This window comes from Triticum dicoccoides, chromosome 2A (assembly GCF_002162155.2).
Source record: "Triticum dicoccoides isolate Atlit2015 ecotype Zavitan chromosome 2A, WEW_v2.0, whole genome shotgun sequence".
NCBI classification, from domain to species: Eukaryota; Viridiplantae; Streptophyta; class Magnoliopsida; order Poales; family Poaceae; genus Triticum; species Triticum dicoccoides.
Window position 1 is genome coordinate 143,244,800 of NC_041382.1, and position 15,538 is coordinate 143,260,337.

Below are 15,538 nucleotides of genomic sequence, written 5' to 3' on the forward strand. Positions count from 1 at the left end.
TAGGCGGGCCGGTTCGGTGGTGGCCGCCGGTGAGCTGGTTCGACGCGTCGCCCCCGACCCAAATCTGGGCCCTTGGGCCCCATCTGGGTTATAGGCGGGCCGGTTCCGTGGTGGCCACCGGTGAGTTGGTCCGACGCGTCGCCCCCGACCTAGATCTGGGCCCTTGGGCCCCATCTGGGTTATAGGCGGGCCGGTTCGGTCCTCCTGCATTGCGGTGGCGGGGCTTCACAGGCCCCTCCGAGGCTTGGTCGGACCTGCGGGCCCGGTATGCTTCTGCTGCTTCTGGTTTCCAGCAAAGGTGCGTCCCTTTTTTTCAAGCATTGCATATAAGTCCCTTTTTTTCAAGCATTGCATATAAGTCCCTTTTTTCAAGCATTGCATATAAGCTTCGGTGAGACAGCGTCGGCGCACTACCAGAAACCGTTCTTTTCCCCACGACCAACAACCCACAGGAAAACGGCGCTGTCGGTCCGTCAGGAATAAAACGACAAGGAAATGAACAAATGGCTGACGGTAAACCAACAGGAATTATTTTCCTGGCGGTTTTTCCTGTCGGCCATGCCCAGGAAAAACTTAGATCCGTCAGGTTTAGAAATCAGCTTATTGTGATGGTTCCCGTCAGGAAAAAGACACCAGGAAAACAATATTTCATTTATTGCGATTAACCATGCATTTAATCAGTATAATTTCTGGTAAATAGATACTAAGAAAATTGTCCATATCATATATCAATGGCAACCAAGCATCCAAAAAAACAATCTATAGACGTCACATAAAGTTGAGTCCATATATAGACTTGACCAAGAGTTGCATACAACAGTGCTACATACATACTGGCCACCACCACTCTAATTATCATATCCATCACAGTGCACAAAACACTGCAGTGATATCAAACTACATGGATAGAAAGCCTCCTAGGTTAATGAGGACATCACTTTAGAAAAGTGAATGCAACAAAAGGATAAGCTGCTAAGTTTGGCCCGGAGCATATGGTACTACTACACACATATCCAAAATACCATAAAGACCATTAATCATCAATTGCCATGCAAGTGACTAGTGAGATCCTCCTCAGGAGACACCATCAGGATTGAAGCCACAATTGTTATCGTTACCACCAATGTTCTCCTCCTCATTGCCGCTGTCATTGTTGCAATGGTTGACATCATGGTCGATAGGGCCATCCTCTGAACTAACATGAGATGAATCCGTGTTTACCTACAAAGTCATACACAACATTAATGAGAACAGGCACATAAGAACACATGATTTGAAGCTATTTCAGTAATCTCCAACCATTTTATAACAGGTTTATGAAGCTATCAGGTCTTGCTTCCAAAGTAACCAGATTTGCAATATTACAATTAATTCCAATAGTAGCAAGGTGCACTTAGTTCTGTTTACATCTGTTGTGCTCCAGGTTTCATAAATCATTATCTAAAATTCGTAAGATCTCATAATCACATACACCAACAAACATAGTAAGATATACAAGGTGTACTATCAGCAGAAAAGAAACATGGCTGAGCTTGCTGAAAAACGACTAAATTAAAAGGATAACTTACCGCAAAAGAATTACAAATTCCTAACCATGATATAAAAAGGAAAAACAGATCTGCAACTTACTTAGCACGCTGATACATGTTCATACAAAAGAAACAACTAGAAATACTTCTAGTTTGAACCAACAAGACAAGCTCTAGCTAATCAGAACTTCAAGAAAGGATGCTATAAATGATAGTCACATCAAACTTGCCTAAGTACCAAAGGGACGAGCAAAAGGTTACAGTAGAATATTGTGTGGACAGCTATGTTTTTAAGGCGGTAAAGCGTCATAAGGCGGAGGAGGGCCGCTCTGACGCCTAAGTGCCAAGGCGAGGCGGTAAGGCGAGGCAAGGCGACGCCTTAAACATTGCAGGAAAAGAGTCATCAATAGGTCTGCACATATTAATACTAGAAAAAGAGCAATGGCTGAGAGATGGGCCACTACTTATGCACCTCCCAGTGACCCAAAAGCCCATCTAGTGGCCATATACACCCCCGTGACCTAATTCCACTATCCCTCCCTCCTCCAGTCCCCTCTCCTCTTCATGGCCCCACCCTTCTCCCTCACAGCAGCAAGCCCCAGGAGCCCCCAGTCCTCCCTCCTCTTCATGGTGCCGGGAGACAGCGGGGCCGTCATCTCCAAGCCCCAGGAGCAGCCAGAACTAGGGCAGCCACAGCCGTACACTTCATGTCTGTCTAAGGCGGGGTAGACGCCTTGCCATCCTGGGGCGCCTTGACGCTTAGGCGACGACTAGGCGACGCTTAGGCGACGCCTTAAAAACATAGGTGGACAGATGCAAGGTTCCTAGGCAATTCGCAAGCAAGAGGTTTTACTAGCAATAAGTTTCACTAGAAGTAGGCATTCAACAAGAAGTAAAGTTTCACTAGCAATCAGAGAATCAGCAAGCATAGGATGTACAAGCTAACACAAAAAAGGGGAAAGAGATGAAACATACAAGGCGCTTTTGTGCTTTCTGGCTACTGATTGCACCATTATTGCCACTTTCGTCGAGGTCTTTCATACCAGATTTCATCACAGCATATGTGTTTATTATGGTGGCCTTCTCAGCACTGACGGAGCTAGGCAGGATCTTCAGGGGGGGCCAAACAGAAATACTACATGTTTGGGGGGGCCAAAGTGTATACTTTTTCTAATCCAAGCATCCCTTAAAAAATTTCCTTCCTATTCTTTGTCAAGGCTGGGGGTGCCATGGCCCCTGTAAGCTACAACGTAGCTCCGCCACTGCTTCTCAGGTCCAAAGTATATTCCTACAAGTGCAAACAGATAGTTATAAGTGAAAGCATGTTGCAGCCACTAAAGATAAATTGTAGTGAGATCCTCAAAAAGCATCTGCCAAGAATGCATTTTATCATGGATTATACAGCAAAGTATATTTATTTGAATTTCGCATGGATTATAGTAAAGCATATTTATCATTACCATGAACATTTGGTACTTTGGGATATGATACCATTACCAATTGAGTTACCATCAGCTTTGCAATGGAATCTAGTGTAGTGAAGTGAGGCGGTCATCCTGCATGATTATGTCTGGATATTAGATCCGATGTGCCAATAGTATATACAAATAACTCCTGACTGTAAACATAATAGGATTAACATAGAACAGGACATTAAACTGTAATTCAATCATGAAGTCATGATCAAATGCACATACCCAACATTGAGAAAATATCCAGACCTCATCACCAGTGAACCGAGAAAAATTGCCTGCTATTCATTGATGCAATAGGAGAAAGAACACAGAAAAAGCAAGTGACCAAGCTACATGTTGTTGCATAAGCCTGGGTCAAATACAATACACTATCAAGCCAATATAAACACTAGCACTGACATTTGTATGCGAGAAATCAGTTCAGAAAGCATGTACCTTTCTTTTCTTCACTTGGATCTTAAGGTTTCTCTCACTATGGAGAAGCTGTACGGTAGAGAAGAGGTGCAGAGTTCCGAGCGACCAAGAGAGTTTCTTAATTCTCAGAGAGTTCCTGAAAGCACATAGTAAGTAACGGAACAAATTATATGGAGAAGAACATTTTCCAGTTTTTCAATGACATCAACAAATGGAAGTGCTAATAGCACACCTAAAAGTAGCTCCTAAAATTTTCTAGATAGGAGAAAGAAGAAAGCTCTTTATTGAAAATGAAAACTGAATAAATCAACACACTACAAACAAATGCAAATGGCGCTTATTTGTCACTCATATGGCAAAATCTTTCGGTCGCTTATAACCAAGAAAAAAGAAAATCGAGATCCTGTTGTCCCGAGACCATTATTCTTATACATAATTTGTATGAACAACTTCAGAATCTTTTTTTTTTTGCGTGGGTGAACAACTCAAGATCCTAGTTGAGACTTACCACGGTCTTGGAGAAAAGGAGGAGGAGGTCACATCGGAAGAGGAGGCGGCGGCTTGCTGGATTTGCGACCAGAGACTCCCCAGATCTGCAGTAGGAAGCACGAGGCGCCGGCAACGCGTAGCGGACGACCCTATTAGAGTGCGGTGGAGGGTGTGAGCCGAGGGAGGTGGGATGCGGCGGCGGACGCTAGTGAAGGCAGAACGGCGGTAGAGGATGTCAGGACGGGACACGGGAGACGGGTGGGCGTGGCGGACGCATGTGGACGAGATGAGATACGGGCGGTAGTGGAGGTCGGAGGCGGGCGGCGCTAGAACGAGTTATTTGTGGAGGAGGGCGGCGGGTCCATCTGGCCAGGGAGATGGAGGAGTGCGGCTGGGGTGGAGGCGGCGGCCATGGAGGTAGAGAGACGAGACGAGGAGAGGAGAAGTGGGCATTTCGCTGTTGTGTAATGGCGGGCTGGGCCTAAAACATTTTCCCGTGGGCTGTACAACTCACAGGAAAGCATATTTTCCTGAGAGGAAGCATGGAAGTACCTACAGTAAAATAGGTTATTCTCGTGAGGGTCAAATTTTGCCCGCCAGGAATATTCGAATTCCTGTGGGGAGCTTCGGGCCTCACAGGAAAATTAAGCCACTCACAGGAAAAGTCAAGTTTCTGGTAGTAAGGCCATGGTGGCGCATGCTGGTTGATGGTGTGTGTGGGAGGGAGGGCTTCGAAACGTCTGAGGGTGGGGTGAGAGTCGGGAGAAATCCGTGTGAGGTTCGACACCGACGCGGGGACGTGTTCAGGCGCCATCATCCCTTCCTGAAGGGCGTCGGTTTTTACGCCCACCCAACTCCCTCGGCGTATCGGGGGAAACCCCGGGACTTGCCCGGGCAGCGACAATGTCGCTATCGCTTCCCCCTCCTGAGGGTGTTGCTTGTTTCGCAGCGGTTCAAAGCATTAGGAGCATGGTGAGACAACTTCGGCGGGCGCAGCGGTTGCGTGTCTTCCTCATCTTGTTGATCCGCCGTTTTGTCGACGTTGTTTCCTTTCCCGCGTGTGGAGGCAGCCGCCATTGGCCGCCGCCGGGATGCGTCGCGCGTCGGGGTTGCCGCGCCAGGGCCGGGAGATGAGGAGCTGCAACCCCGCCTTTGTGCCTGTCGTGGCGCCGCCTTAATTTATTCGGAGGCCGATAGTCGTGGTCGCGCTAGGAGCATCATCGGGCCGAGGGCTGCCGCGTGACGCAGTGGCCACGCCATCGCCTCGCCGTGTGCATGCATTGTGTGGCGCCTCCGTGTGGGCCGGGGAACAGCGCCACGGTGGAGGACGCAGCGACGGATTACGAATTTGTCATCAAGCATCTGGTCAAGATCCGCACCGTAGGAGTCTCAGATAGCACCGACTACCCCAAGTTTGATCTCGTCCTCCTTAGCACGGGCTCCGACGGACATGTGGACTCATTGTTCCCTAACCACGAAGCCATGGAGCTGAAGGACGACTGGGTCACCTACATCACAGACTCCCCGTAGCCTCCACCCGAGAGAATCACCTTCACCCTCCCTGTAACAAACTCGACATCAAACATAGCGATCCAAGCGACGGGCGTCGGCAAGGCAAACGCCGTGCATTTGGCCGTGTACAGCAGCGACGGTCCAGACGCCCCCGTGCCCCTGCCTGCCAGGACGGTCCAGCCAACGCACGAGAAGCCGGTGTGATTTCTGCACAAGGCGGCTGCCTCATCACTCGAGGCGCTGTCTAACGATGCCTACGAGCAACAACATCGTGAGTACTACTCCCTTCGTTCCGAATTACTTGTCGCAGATATGGATGTATCTAGATGTATTTTAGCTCTGGATACATTCATTTCTGAGACGGGTAATTTGGAACGGAGGGAGTAGCTAACTGAGAACAAAGCGGAGATTCCTTTGCTGTGGAAAATGAAGGCGTGTAGGTACTTAGGTGGGTGGATCATATGATGGGAGAAGGTTTGCTTGGTTCGACGCCTTTAGTCCTCTCCGTGATAGTCCGACGCATGGTTCGTTCCATGAAATCGGAAGGGCCGTCAGTTTTGGCGGACGACGTAGATGGTTTTGTTCGGCATTGATGTTTATGCGCGAGTCGTGGCCTCGGAGACGAGAACATTGAGACCTGAATTGTGGCCAGTTTTTATGGTATTGTGAACTCTATTCTATCTGGCAAATATTAGATTCTTCTGCAGGCATGTTTTTCTTTGTATGTGGCCGATCCCTTTGCGTTGTTTGGAGCACCACCTAGAACCAGGGCTATAGATTCGTCTGGTTTTACTTGATGTGGGTTCTGTGTTTTTCTGCCGTGACATTTCTCGTGATTTCTTGTGTTTGTCAGATGGAATTTGGTTCCATGTATTTTTGGTGAATTGCTGCCCAAAAGGTTATGAAAATTCTTGAAATAGGTGGTTGTACAAGCATGTGCATTGCCACTATCTGCATAGTTTTTTTTTTTTTGCCATTTTGCATACTTGTCCCATGTTAGCCTGATTGAGATAATACAGATAGAAAAATAACATCTGCATGTCGATTGGTTGTCTGCATACTCTTAAACACTCGGATGCGGCTATTTTTGTAGCCCGCCACTTGTTCATCGCATGCTTCCCATAAACTGTAAACCCTCGGAACACCACATACCACTTGTCCTAATATGGCAGAAGAGCAAACAATTCAAGCAGAACTTGTTGTGCTGTATGATCATGCATGCTTACTTATATTTCATGTCTAGTGTGCTCCATTGCTTGCTGCTTGAATTGTTTGCTCTTCTGCCATATTAGGACAAGTGGTATATGGTGTTACGAGGGAGAGTTCCGAGGGTTTACAGTTTATGGAAAGTATGCGATGGACAAGTGACGGGCTACAAAAATAGCTGCATCAAAGTGTTTAAGAGTATGCAGGCAACCAATCAACATGTCGATGTTGGTTTTTTGCCTGTATTATCTCAACCAGGCTGACATGGGACAAGTGTGCAAAGTGGCCAAAAAACGGTGCGGATAATGGCGATGCACATGCTTGTACAGCCACCTATTTCAAGAATGAAATTTCAGAACCTTTTGGGCAGCAATTCAGCAAAATTACGTCAAACCAAATTCCATCTGGCAAACACAAGAAATCACAAGAAATATCAGGGAAGAAAAACACTGAACCCACATCGGGTAAAAACCGGACGAATCTATAGCTCTGGGTCCCAGGCAGCGCTTCAAACAACAGACAAGGATCAGCTACGCGCAAGAAAACACATGCCGGCAAAATAATCTGATCTTAGCTAGACAGAACGGAGTTCACAACACCATAAAAAACTGGCCACAATTCATGTCTTAATGTTCTCAACTCTGAGGCCACAACGCCCGCATAAACATCAACGCCGCACAACAAAACCATCTCCGTCGTCTGCCAAGACCGACGGCGCTTCCGGTTTCCCGGAACGAACCACCCGTCGGACCAACACGAAGAGGACTAAAGGCGTTGAACCAAGCAAACATTGTTCCATCATACGATCCACCCACCTAAGTACTTACACAACTTCATTTTACACAGCAAAGGAATCTACGCTTTGCTCTCACTAAGCTAGCACTCATGACGCTGCTGCTGGTAGGCGTCGTCGGACAGCGCCTCGAGCGATGAGGCGGCCTCCTTGTCCAGGAACCACACCAGCTTCCCGTCCGTTGGCTGGACCATCCTGGCCGGCAGGGATGCAGGGGCGTCTGGGCCGTCGCCGCCGTCAGAGACGGCCGAATGCACCGCGTTCGCCTTGTCGACGCCCATCGCCAGGATCGCGATGTTTGACGCCGAGTTTATCACAGGGAGAGTGAAGGTGATTCTCTCGGGTGGAGGCTGCGGGGAGTCCGTGATGTAGGTCACCCAGTCGTCCTTCACTTCCAGGGCTTGGTGGCTAGGGAACAATGACGCCACGTGGCCGTCAGAGCCCATGCTGAGGAGGATGAGATCGAACTTGGGGCAGTCGGTGCTCTCCGAGACCCCTATAGTGCGGATCTTCACCAGCTGCCTGATGACAAATTCGTAGTCCGTCGCCGCGTCCTCCACCGTGGCGCTGTCGTTTATGGAGTAGACATGGCCACTCATAATAGGTACCTAGAAAAAATTTAGACACAACAGATGGTTAACTTGGTGAAAACAAGCGATTTTTTCTCGTTGGTGCAGGATAATAATAAACCAAATAAAGTGAAATCATGGAATCTACTCATGTAACATGAAATGGCAAGGGCAGTGGCATGCAGGGGAAAATGGTATCCAGACTTTGCCTTAAAACAAACTCCTTCAACTACATAAATCATATGGTTGGTGCAACTTAAGACAGGTGTGCCAGAGGCAATCATCATGTTTCAATCAAGAGTACTCATTTGGATAAGCTCCTTAGTCCGACAATAAAGACTGGAGAAGATAGGGAAGGGTGTGGTTGGTGGTGGGGGTTGCAGGAGTAGTTGGAAGTTGGAACTACTGAAGTAGCTGTTAGGAAGTCTTAATCTGGTTCCCATGGTTGCCAAATGACACCGAACAATCTGAACATAGCAGACTAACAGGAAATGGTAAAGCAAAATGGCCTACCTGACTCACAAGCTACCAGAACAACCACCAGTATCTAATATGCAGAATCTACAGAAAGGTGATATTCTTAACTTACATAATAATAATATTTGCATATTTGTGTCTTTCACCATGTTAAAATACCAGTACGAAAGCACAACGAACAGTATTCAGGCAAGTAAAATGTACTATATGCCAAATGAGATAAAAGACATGAGACTGCAATACAACTCTGAGCCAAGGCGCGTTATATTTTCCAACTCTAAACCTGGTCTTTCTTTCAACTTTTTTTTTAATTGTAACAGAGAACATGAAATATTGGATTATTAATATATTATTGTAGCCCATCGGTTGGTCCTTACTACTGAATTCTTCTTGTGAACACTTACACTTTTGACTACTCAAATTAACTCTCAAAAGTCCAACAAGTTGGACATTTATCAAGCACCAGATACTCAGAACATTCGGCGAACAATAATAGTACGAAGTCACAGGTCCATCGTACAATCAATTGGATTGACAGGCAGGATAACCTACTAACAGTGGACACCAATAATGATATATCTATAGTGTAACAATTTCAAATATACCCACTTCAGCTCTTTTCCCTCATAGCTGATACACAAATTGTAACCTAACACCATGTGCAGTACAGAAAATGAAAATGAAAAGGAAAACCCTGAATGACCCAACTGGGAACTGCTATTGGCTATTTGACTTGATATACTGAAGAAAAGTACTATGTATGATGGACCTCATGCAAGGTATAAATATCATCTCATAAGCACAATGTAAAATGAAACTCAGGCAACAAACATCCAGAAACTAATATATGCTCTAGGTTATACAGCAAAATTTCTCCTAAAGTCCACATACCTTTGATAGAAATCCTTCTTTTGTTAACTTATAGTTACTGTCTGCATGGTTCTTTGCTACAGCACGTTCGTCAGACCAGAATATGTACCATTTAGACCAATCCAGGGTCTTGATGTATGGCGCTTCACAAAGTTTGCTTTTCATAAATTAAAAAAAAACTTCAGATGCAATAATCCGAACTGGATGAAATTTCTTGCGCAGAAACAAATATAGCATATTAGCTAACAAAGAATAGGAAAAGTCATTACCTCAAAAAACTGACAAGGGGCCCTCCAGATAGGGCAATAGCGAAGTATCCCCTTTCTTTAACAGAGATTTCTGAAACTTGGGAGATATACTCAGCTAGATCTGTTAATATCTCATCTGAACTCTCAAAAATTCTTATTTCACTGTTCAGTTTTGGCTCATATGAGGCAGCAATTTCCCTCTCCATTGTTTGCTTCAGCCTAGAACTCTAACGAGTTATTACTACACCAAATAATCCTGCACAAAAAGCATCAATATATTATCAACAAGGAGGTCCAGCAGTAGTGATCCAACTCGTGCACAGAACATCAGAATTTAAGAAAACTGCAACATAGTGACATAATCTAGCTTTCAGCAAGGCACCAAAATCTTGAAAAGCAAAATAAAATCTATCCTGCAAAATATCATGTACAGAACATCAGAACTTAAGAAAACTTCAAAGTTCAATCATGGAAACAGTTCTTAAGTTCCTAATAGTTTCATGTTGAAAAACAGAGACAATCTCTAACAGCTTCAGCCAGAAAGGTGCCAAAATGGTGAACAGAGGCACGTGATCAATCCTATACAATATCATCACCTAATCCCATACACCCTGTTATCCTATATAGTGCATATCACCATCATAGCAGCGCTTTCCTTATTAACTGGGATGTCACAATTGACAATTGGCAGTGAAAGATAACCTCCATCAACCAATATTAAAACATGCATTAGCAAGGCTATTTTGTCACTTTTATGTTAACTGACTATAGAATTAGAAATATCATGCATAACCTCAAATGTCTAAAATAACCCTGCAGTAGAATATTACAACATGGGGCTACCTTCTAGAACACAGAAGAGTGACAATCGAGGAAACTGGAAAAGCAAGTAGATAACATGTTCATTTTTTAATATGGCATCCTTCTACAAGCTATGTTTGGACTTTCAGATAGCATAACAGGACAAATTGCCAACTTGCAGGGGAAATGGTTAGAGAACTACTACTGTGTTTGTAGAGCTTGACCAGAAGGAAATAGTTTTAAAGAAAAGAGTTTGCACACAACATCAAAACACCTAAAAAAAAGGAACATAAACGCCTTTCACGTCAACCTGAGGAAGCATAGATTTGCTGTATAATATGATGTGACAGAAAATCCAGTTGAATTTGCTAATACGCATGACATGATAGATCTACCATTGCTTTAAATCATTCTACTTTGGCATTCCCGGTAAATTTTGCAAGAAGGGATTTCCACCATTGCGCGTTAATAGCTGGAACTCGCTCTCAACCCACGGTTGAGTAAAACATACTGCTGCACATGAACATCAGGCCAAAACGCCAAATCCAAAATTGAGATGCAAATGATCTCTTGTGAACTAATAATACACGTGGCCCAAGGTTCCCAAACTAACTAGCAAAACTGAACTTCCAACGATATTAATCTGAAATAAGAAAAGGCATAGCAGCATGAGTAATCTCAGCATTACACACAAGAGTATCACACAGTCAGTAACATTCGTCTAGAGAACATAAATACTGGAGTACCTCCGTTCCGAGTTATAAGATGTTTTGGATATTTCAATATGGACTACCTACGGACTAAAATGAGTGAACAAACACAGGTAAAACGCGTCTATATACACCCGATCCAGAAAAAAAAAGTTAGAACACCTAATAGTTCCAAACGAGGAAGCAGGTCATTAAAAGAAAACACGCTGGCTTCTACTGGCGCTAAGCTTAACCCAACTCTGTAAACAGCATTGGGGAAGAAGAACTGGCAAGGGAAGCTGCAGCTGCAAGGTTTAGCGGACACCATCCGAGCCGAGACCAGCTCAAAGATTCCAAAGCATTCTTGCTGTGGAGTGGCAACAAAAGCACACCAGTGAAAGAAAAGAGAAGAAAAAGGCAGGAACGCTGCAGTGAAACCCGCTCTGCATGCCAGACTGACAAAAGGCGCCGCTTCCTTTGGCCCGTTCCGCCCTTATCCCGCTGGGAAAAAGAAACCCAGAAGGAACTCGGATGACGCCACGCCATTGCCCGTCAGATGGAAGGAAGCGGCCAGATCAAGAACTGATCCCCCACCCACCCGTAATTCAACAGTTCGTCTCCAAATCGAGCTTCCGGCTCCACAACTGCACTGCACCCCGTCTAAAACCCCGCTGCGGCGGAGCGGACCAATCGGCCCTTGTTTTTACGAGCGGCGACGTTCTAAGGGCTGCTCGAGAATTTCGAGCCACGATCCGTTCGAGAAGAGCAGGGAGAATTGCGGTCCATGGCCGCTGCCTGGCACTGCTCCGAGCCATCTCCGCCGGAAATCAAGAACCAGCCCAACACCGAGGAGAAGGAGGAGGAGGAGGAGGAACCCTAGTAGCGCCCGGATCCGAAGGACTCACCAGCGCTGCGCATTTGCTTGGCCCCGCTCCTCTCTTCCTGCTGCTGCTGCTGCTCTCTTCTCGTCCTCCCACCCAAAGCCGCAGCGAAACAGAGGAGGGGTATAAAAGGAGAGGGCGGGGCGAACCTACTGTACGCGCATACGCATGGAACAGACGGAGAAGATGGCCTCTTTTTTCCTCTCTTTCTCTCTCGGCGCATATAAAATTACTACTACTCCCTCCGTATCCGTAAAGAAATACAAGAGCGTCTAGATCACTGAAATATCAGACGAGAGGAAGGGGCCGACGACGTCCGCGTCAGGGAGGGGAGAGGGATATAAACCTTCGCTCTGATCTGAATTCTCTGCGGTCGTGCTTCCCCTCCGGCGCCTCCCTCCCTCCTCTCTCTTCTTGCCTTTGCTTCTGCTCCTCCGCTCTGCTCTGCTCTGTGGCGCCTCCGCTCTACGAGTGGCTTTATCACACTCTGCTGTTTGTTGGCATGGATGCTTCCATTAAATTTTAGTTGGGTCCATCTGTCGAGCCGCAGGGCACGTGCGGCTGCCCTCATCCTTATCTCCCCCACTCGCCTGTCGTCTACCTCGGCGCGCCGATTACCGCCCAAAACCCATTACTTCCTCTAAACGTATACTCCTTTTCGTCCGTCCATAAATATAAGTTTTTTTAGAGATTTTATTAATATGAGCTACACACGGATGTATGTAGAGGTAGTTTAGAGTATAATTCACTTGTTTTATTCGTATGTAGTTCCGTCCAAAATCCGGTACTTTCTCTAGACGTGTACCCCATCCATCCGTTTCTAAATATAAACTTTTTTAAATTTTTTTTAATATAAGCCACATGCAAATGTATATAGACGTGGTTTAAAGTATGATTCACTCATTTTGTCCGTAAGGACTTTATTAGAAACGGAGCGAGTATTTCCAAAACGCGACGTTATTACAAAGAGCCGTAGATAACTCTGCTGCGTCACTAGGACTGGAGCCGGGCCAAGTGAAAGGGCATCACAACGCCCGACGCTGAACGTCACCGAGGAGCTGGTTTTGCAAATCGATGTGCCATGGACATAGTTTTCTTTTCTTTTTTTAAGTGGTAACGTTGTGATTGTGTGCACATTATCATGTTTCTTTTGGTCTCGCCTTTTATGTGTTCCATTTCATTTTCTGGGTCAAGTATCTGTAGAGTTATTTTTTTTACTTTTTTTTGCGGTTGCCATGTTGTTGATGCAAGTTGGAGTGAACTTGCTGTCCAGCTCTTCTTTTTGGGGAAAACGATGTGACCCCTGTCTACATCTGCAACTGATTAAGGGGGATGCTTGGTTAAACGGGCTCCTAGCTGATGAATTAGACATCTAAGAGCAACTCCAACACTCTCACACATTTCATCCGCGCGTATGTGTTTGGATCGTCTCGGGCAGAAAAGTCGGCCCAACGCGTTGACTCAGACGGACAAGCGTCTGCTTATCGTCTGCCTGCCGACCTATTTCTGGCCCAAATTTAGGCCTTATTTGCGTCGCACGGACACAAAGCAGACGTGGGCGACGCACGCCTACTCCTCTTGTCGGCCCGCCAGTCGATGGCACATTGGCTATTATCTTCCATCCCTATCGTCAGCAAGCCCTCGCCCGCTCCACCGCGTCGCCGCCGTCGCCCAGTTCCGGCGTCCCTGCCTATTGGAAATATGCCCTAGGGGCAATAATAAAGTGGTTATTATTATATTTCTTTAATAATGATAAAGGTTTGTTATTCAATATATAATTGTATTGAACGGAAACTTAAATACATATGTAAATATATAAACAAATATATCAAGTCCCTAGTAAACCTTTACTAGACTAGCTCGTTGATCAAAAGATGGTTAAGGTTTCCTGACCATAGACATGAGTTGTCATTTGATAAAGGGATCACGTCGTTAGGAGAATGATGTGATGGACTAGACTCATCCGTTAGCATAGCATATGATCTTTCAGTTTATTGCTACTGCTTTCTTAATGTCAAATACATGTTCCTTCGACCATGAGATCATGCAACTCCCGGACTCCGGAGGAATGCCTTGTGTGTATCAAACGTTGCTACTTCTTGAGCTTGTGTTGATTTTTCCCTGAAAAAGAAAAGGGTGATGCCGCAAAGTAGAGATAAGTATTTCCCTCAGTTAAGAACCAAGGTATCAATCTAGTAGGAGGCACAAAACAAGTCCCCAATATATGCACCTACACAAACTAAAAAACACTTGCACAAAACACGAGAAAGGGGTTGTCAATCCTTTCACGGTCACTTGCAAGAGTGAGATCTAATAGAGATAGATATAAAAGATAAGTAAATAACAAAATAAAGTAAATATAAATAAATTGCAGCAAGATATTTTTGGATTTTTAGTTTTGTAGATCTGATAATAATATGATGGAAAATAGACCCGGGAGGCATAGGTTTCACTAGAGGCTTCTCTCTTGAAGAAAGCATACGGTGGGTATTGGGGATATAACTATTGGGTATGACCCGCTCAGGAGGGGCCGGGTCACGCCGCTGGCGGCTTAAAGATGAAGAAGCCCGATAAGGTCCAAGGAGATATGAAGATGGCGGTTCATGAAGCAGGCTTATTGGAGGCCCAAGACCCAGAGGCGACCTGAGGCCCAAAGGGATGAGCCGCCATATGTTTAACTTGTTTTGTAAAGCAAGCTTAGTTAGAAACCGAGCCGGTCACGTTTGTGTGAGCCGGCCGGGATTCTGTAAGCCGTCGGACATCCACCTGTATATAAAGGGGTGACCCGGCGGCGGGTTAACTCAAGTAAGAATCAATCGAGAACTAGGTCAAGCGTATTCGCTCCCTGGTAATAGAAACCCAAGCAATACAACCTAAAGTAGAAGTAGGCTTTTACCTCGTTGAGAGGGGCCAAACTTGGGTAAACTCTCTGTGTCCTTTGTCCCGTTTAACCCCTTTAAGTTAACCTAGTTGCGATGGCTCCACACCTAGGTCCTTTTGCTAGGGCATCTGCCGTGTTAAGACCTCGACAATTGGCGCCCACCATGGGGCCAGCGCATGGTGGTTTCGAGTTCTTGAAGGGCAGCTTCGCAGGGATCAAGGGATACATCGTAGGGCGGATGACCAAGAGCCGTCGCGACAAGCTCTACATCGACGACGCTGACTGGGGCCCCGTGGCCAGCTCAATCGAGTATGGGTACCGGGTCCTCTTCGGCGGAATCCACGTCTTCATCGGCAAGATCGGCGAGTCGGAGCCTGAGCCGGGAGTCTGCACCGACATCATCGAGACGGCTCAGCGTGCATGACCCGCCAAGGTTCAAGCCGTCGTGAAGGACGCCTTTGTTGGTTTTATCCATGGGGCGGATCTCGAGGACGGATCTGTATCTGGTGGAGAGACGGCCATCTACTCTGATCACGAGTCTTTCACTGGTGAGACCAATTCGATGTATCAATTGCAAGACGGCGGGCTTGGGGGCTGCTCCGATGGTAACAATATTCCGGACCCCTATGAGCCGCCGAACAGGGTCGCAATCTTCATGGCCGGTACACAACCGGTGCTCAATTCCTCAACTGCTGCAGCTACGA

The 15,538-nt window shown here is 46.1% G+C and overlaps 1 protein-coding gene and 1 pseudogene across 2 annotated transcripts; one reads left to right on the forward strand and one right to left on the reverse strand.

Moving 5' to 3' along the window:
• The first annotated feature begins 5,182 nt into the window (after positions 1-5,182).
• On the forward strand, positions 5,183-6,888 carry LOC119357742 (annotated as a pseudogene).
• Positions 6,889-7,195: 307 nt separating this feature from the next.
• LOC119353863 (probable 6-phosphogluconolactonase 2) lies at positions 7,196-12,451 on the reverse strand. Of its 2 annotated transcripts, none has more exons than XM_037620559.1 (4): positions 12,300-12,451; positions 9,604-9,838; positions 9,356-9,491; positions 7,196-8,026 (listed from the first exon to the last, which is right to left on the reverse strand). In XM_037620559.1, exons 2-4 carry the CDS (start codon positions 9,786-9,788, stop codon positions 7,502-7,504), a joined length of 846 nt encoding a protein of 281 aa, XP_037476456.1. In that variant the 5' UTR covers positions 9,789-9,838; positions 12,300-12,451; the 3' UTR covers positions 7,196-7,501. The 2 variants fall into 2 exon arrangements, with proteins under 2 accessions (XP_037476456.1, XP_037476457.1); XM_037620560.1 differs by lacking the exon at positions 12,300-12,451 and adding an exon at positions 11,978-12,156.
• Between the last annotated feature and the right edge of the window lie 3,087 nt (positions 12,452-15,538).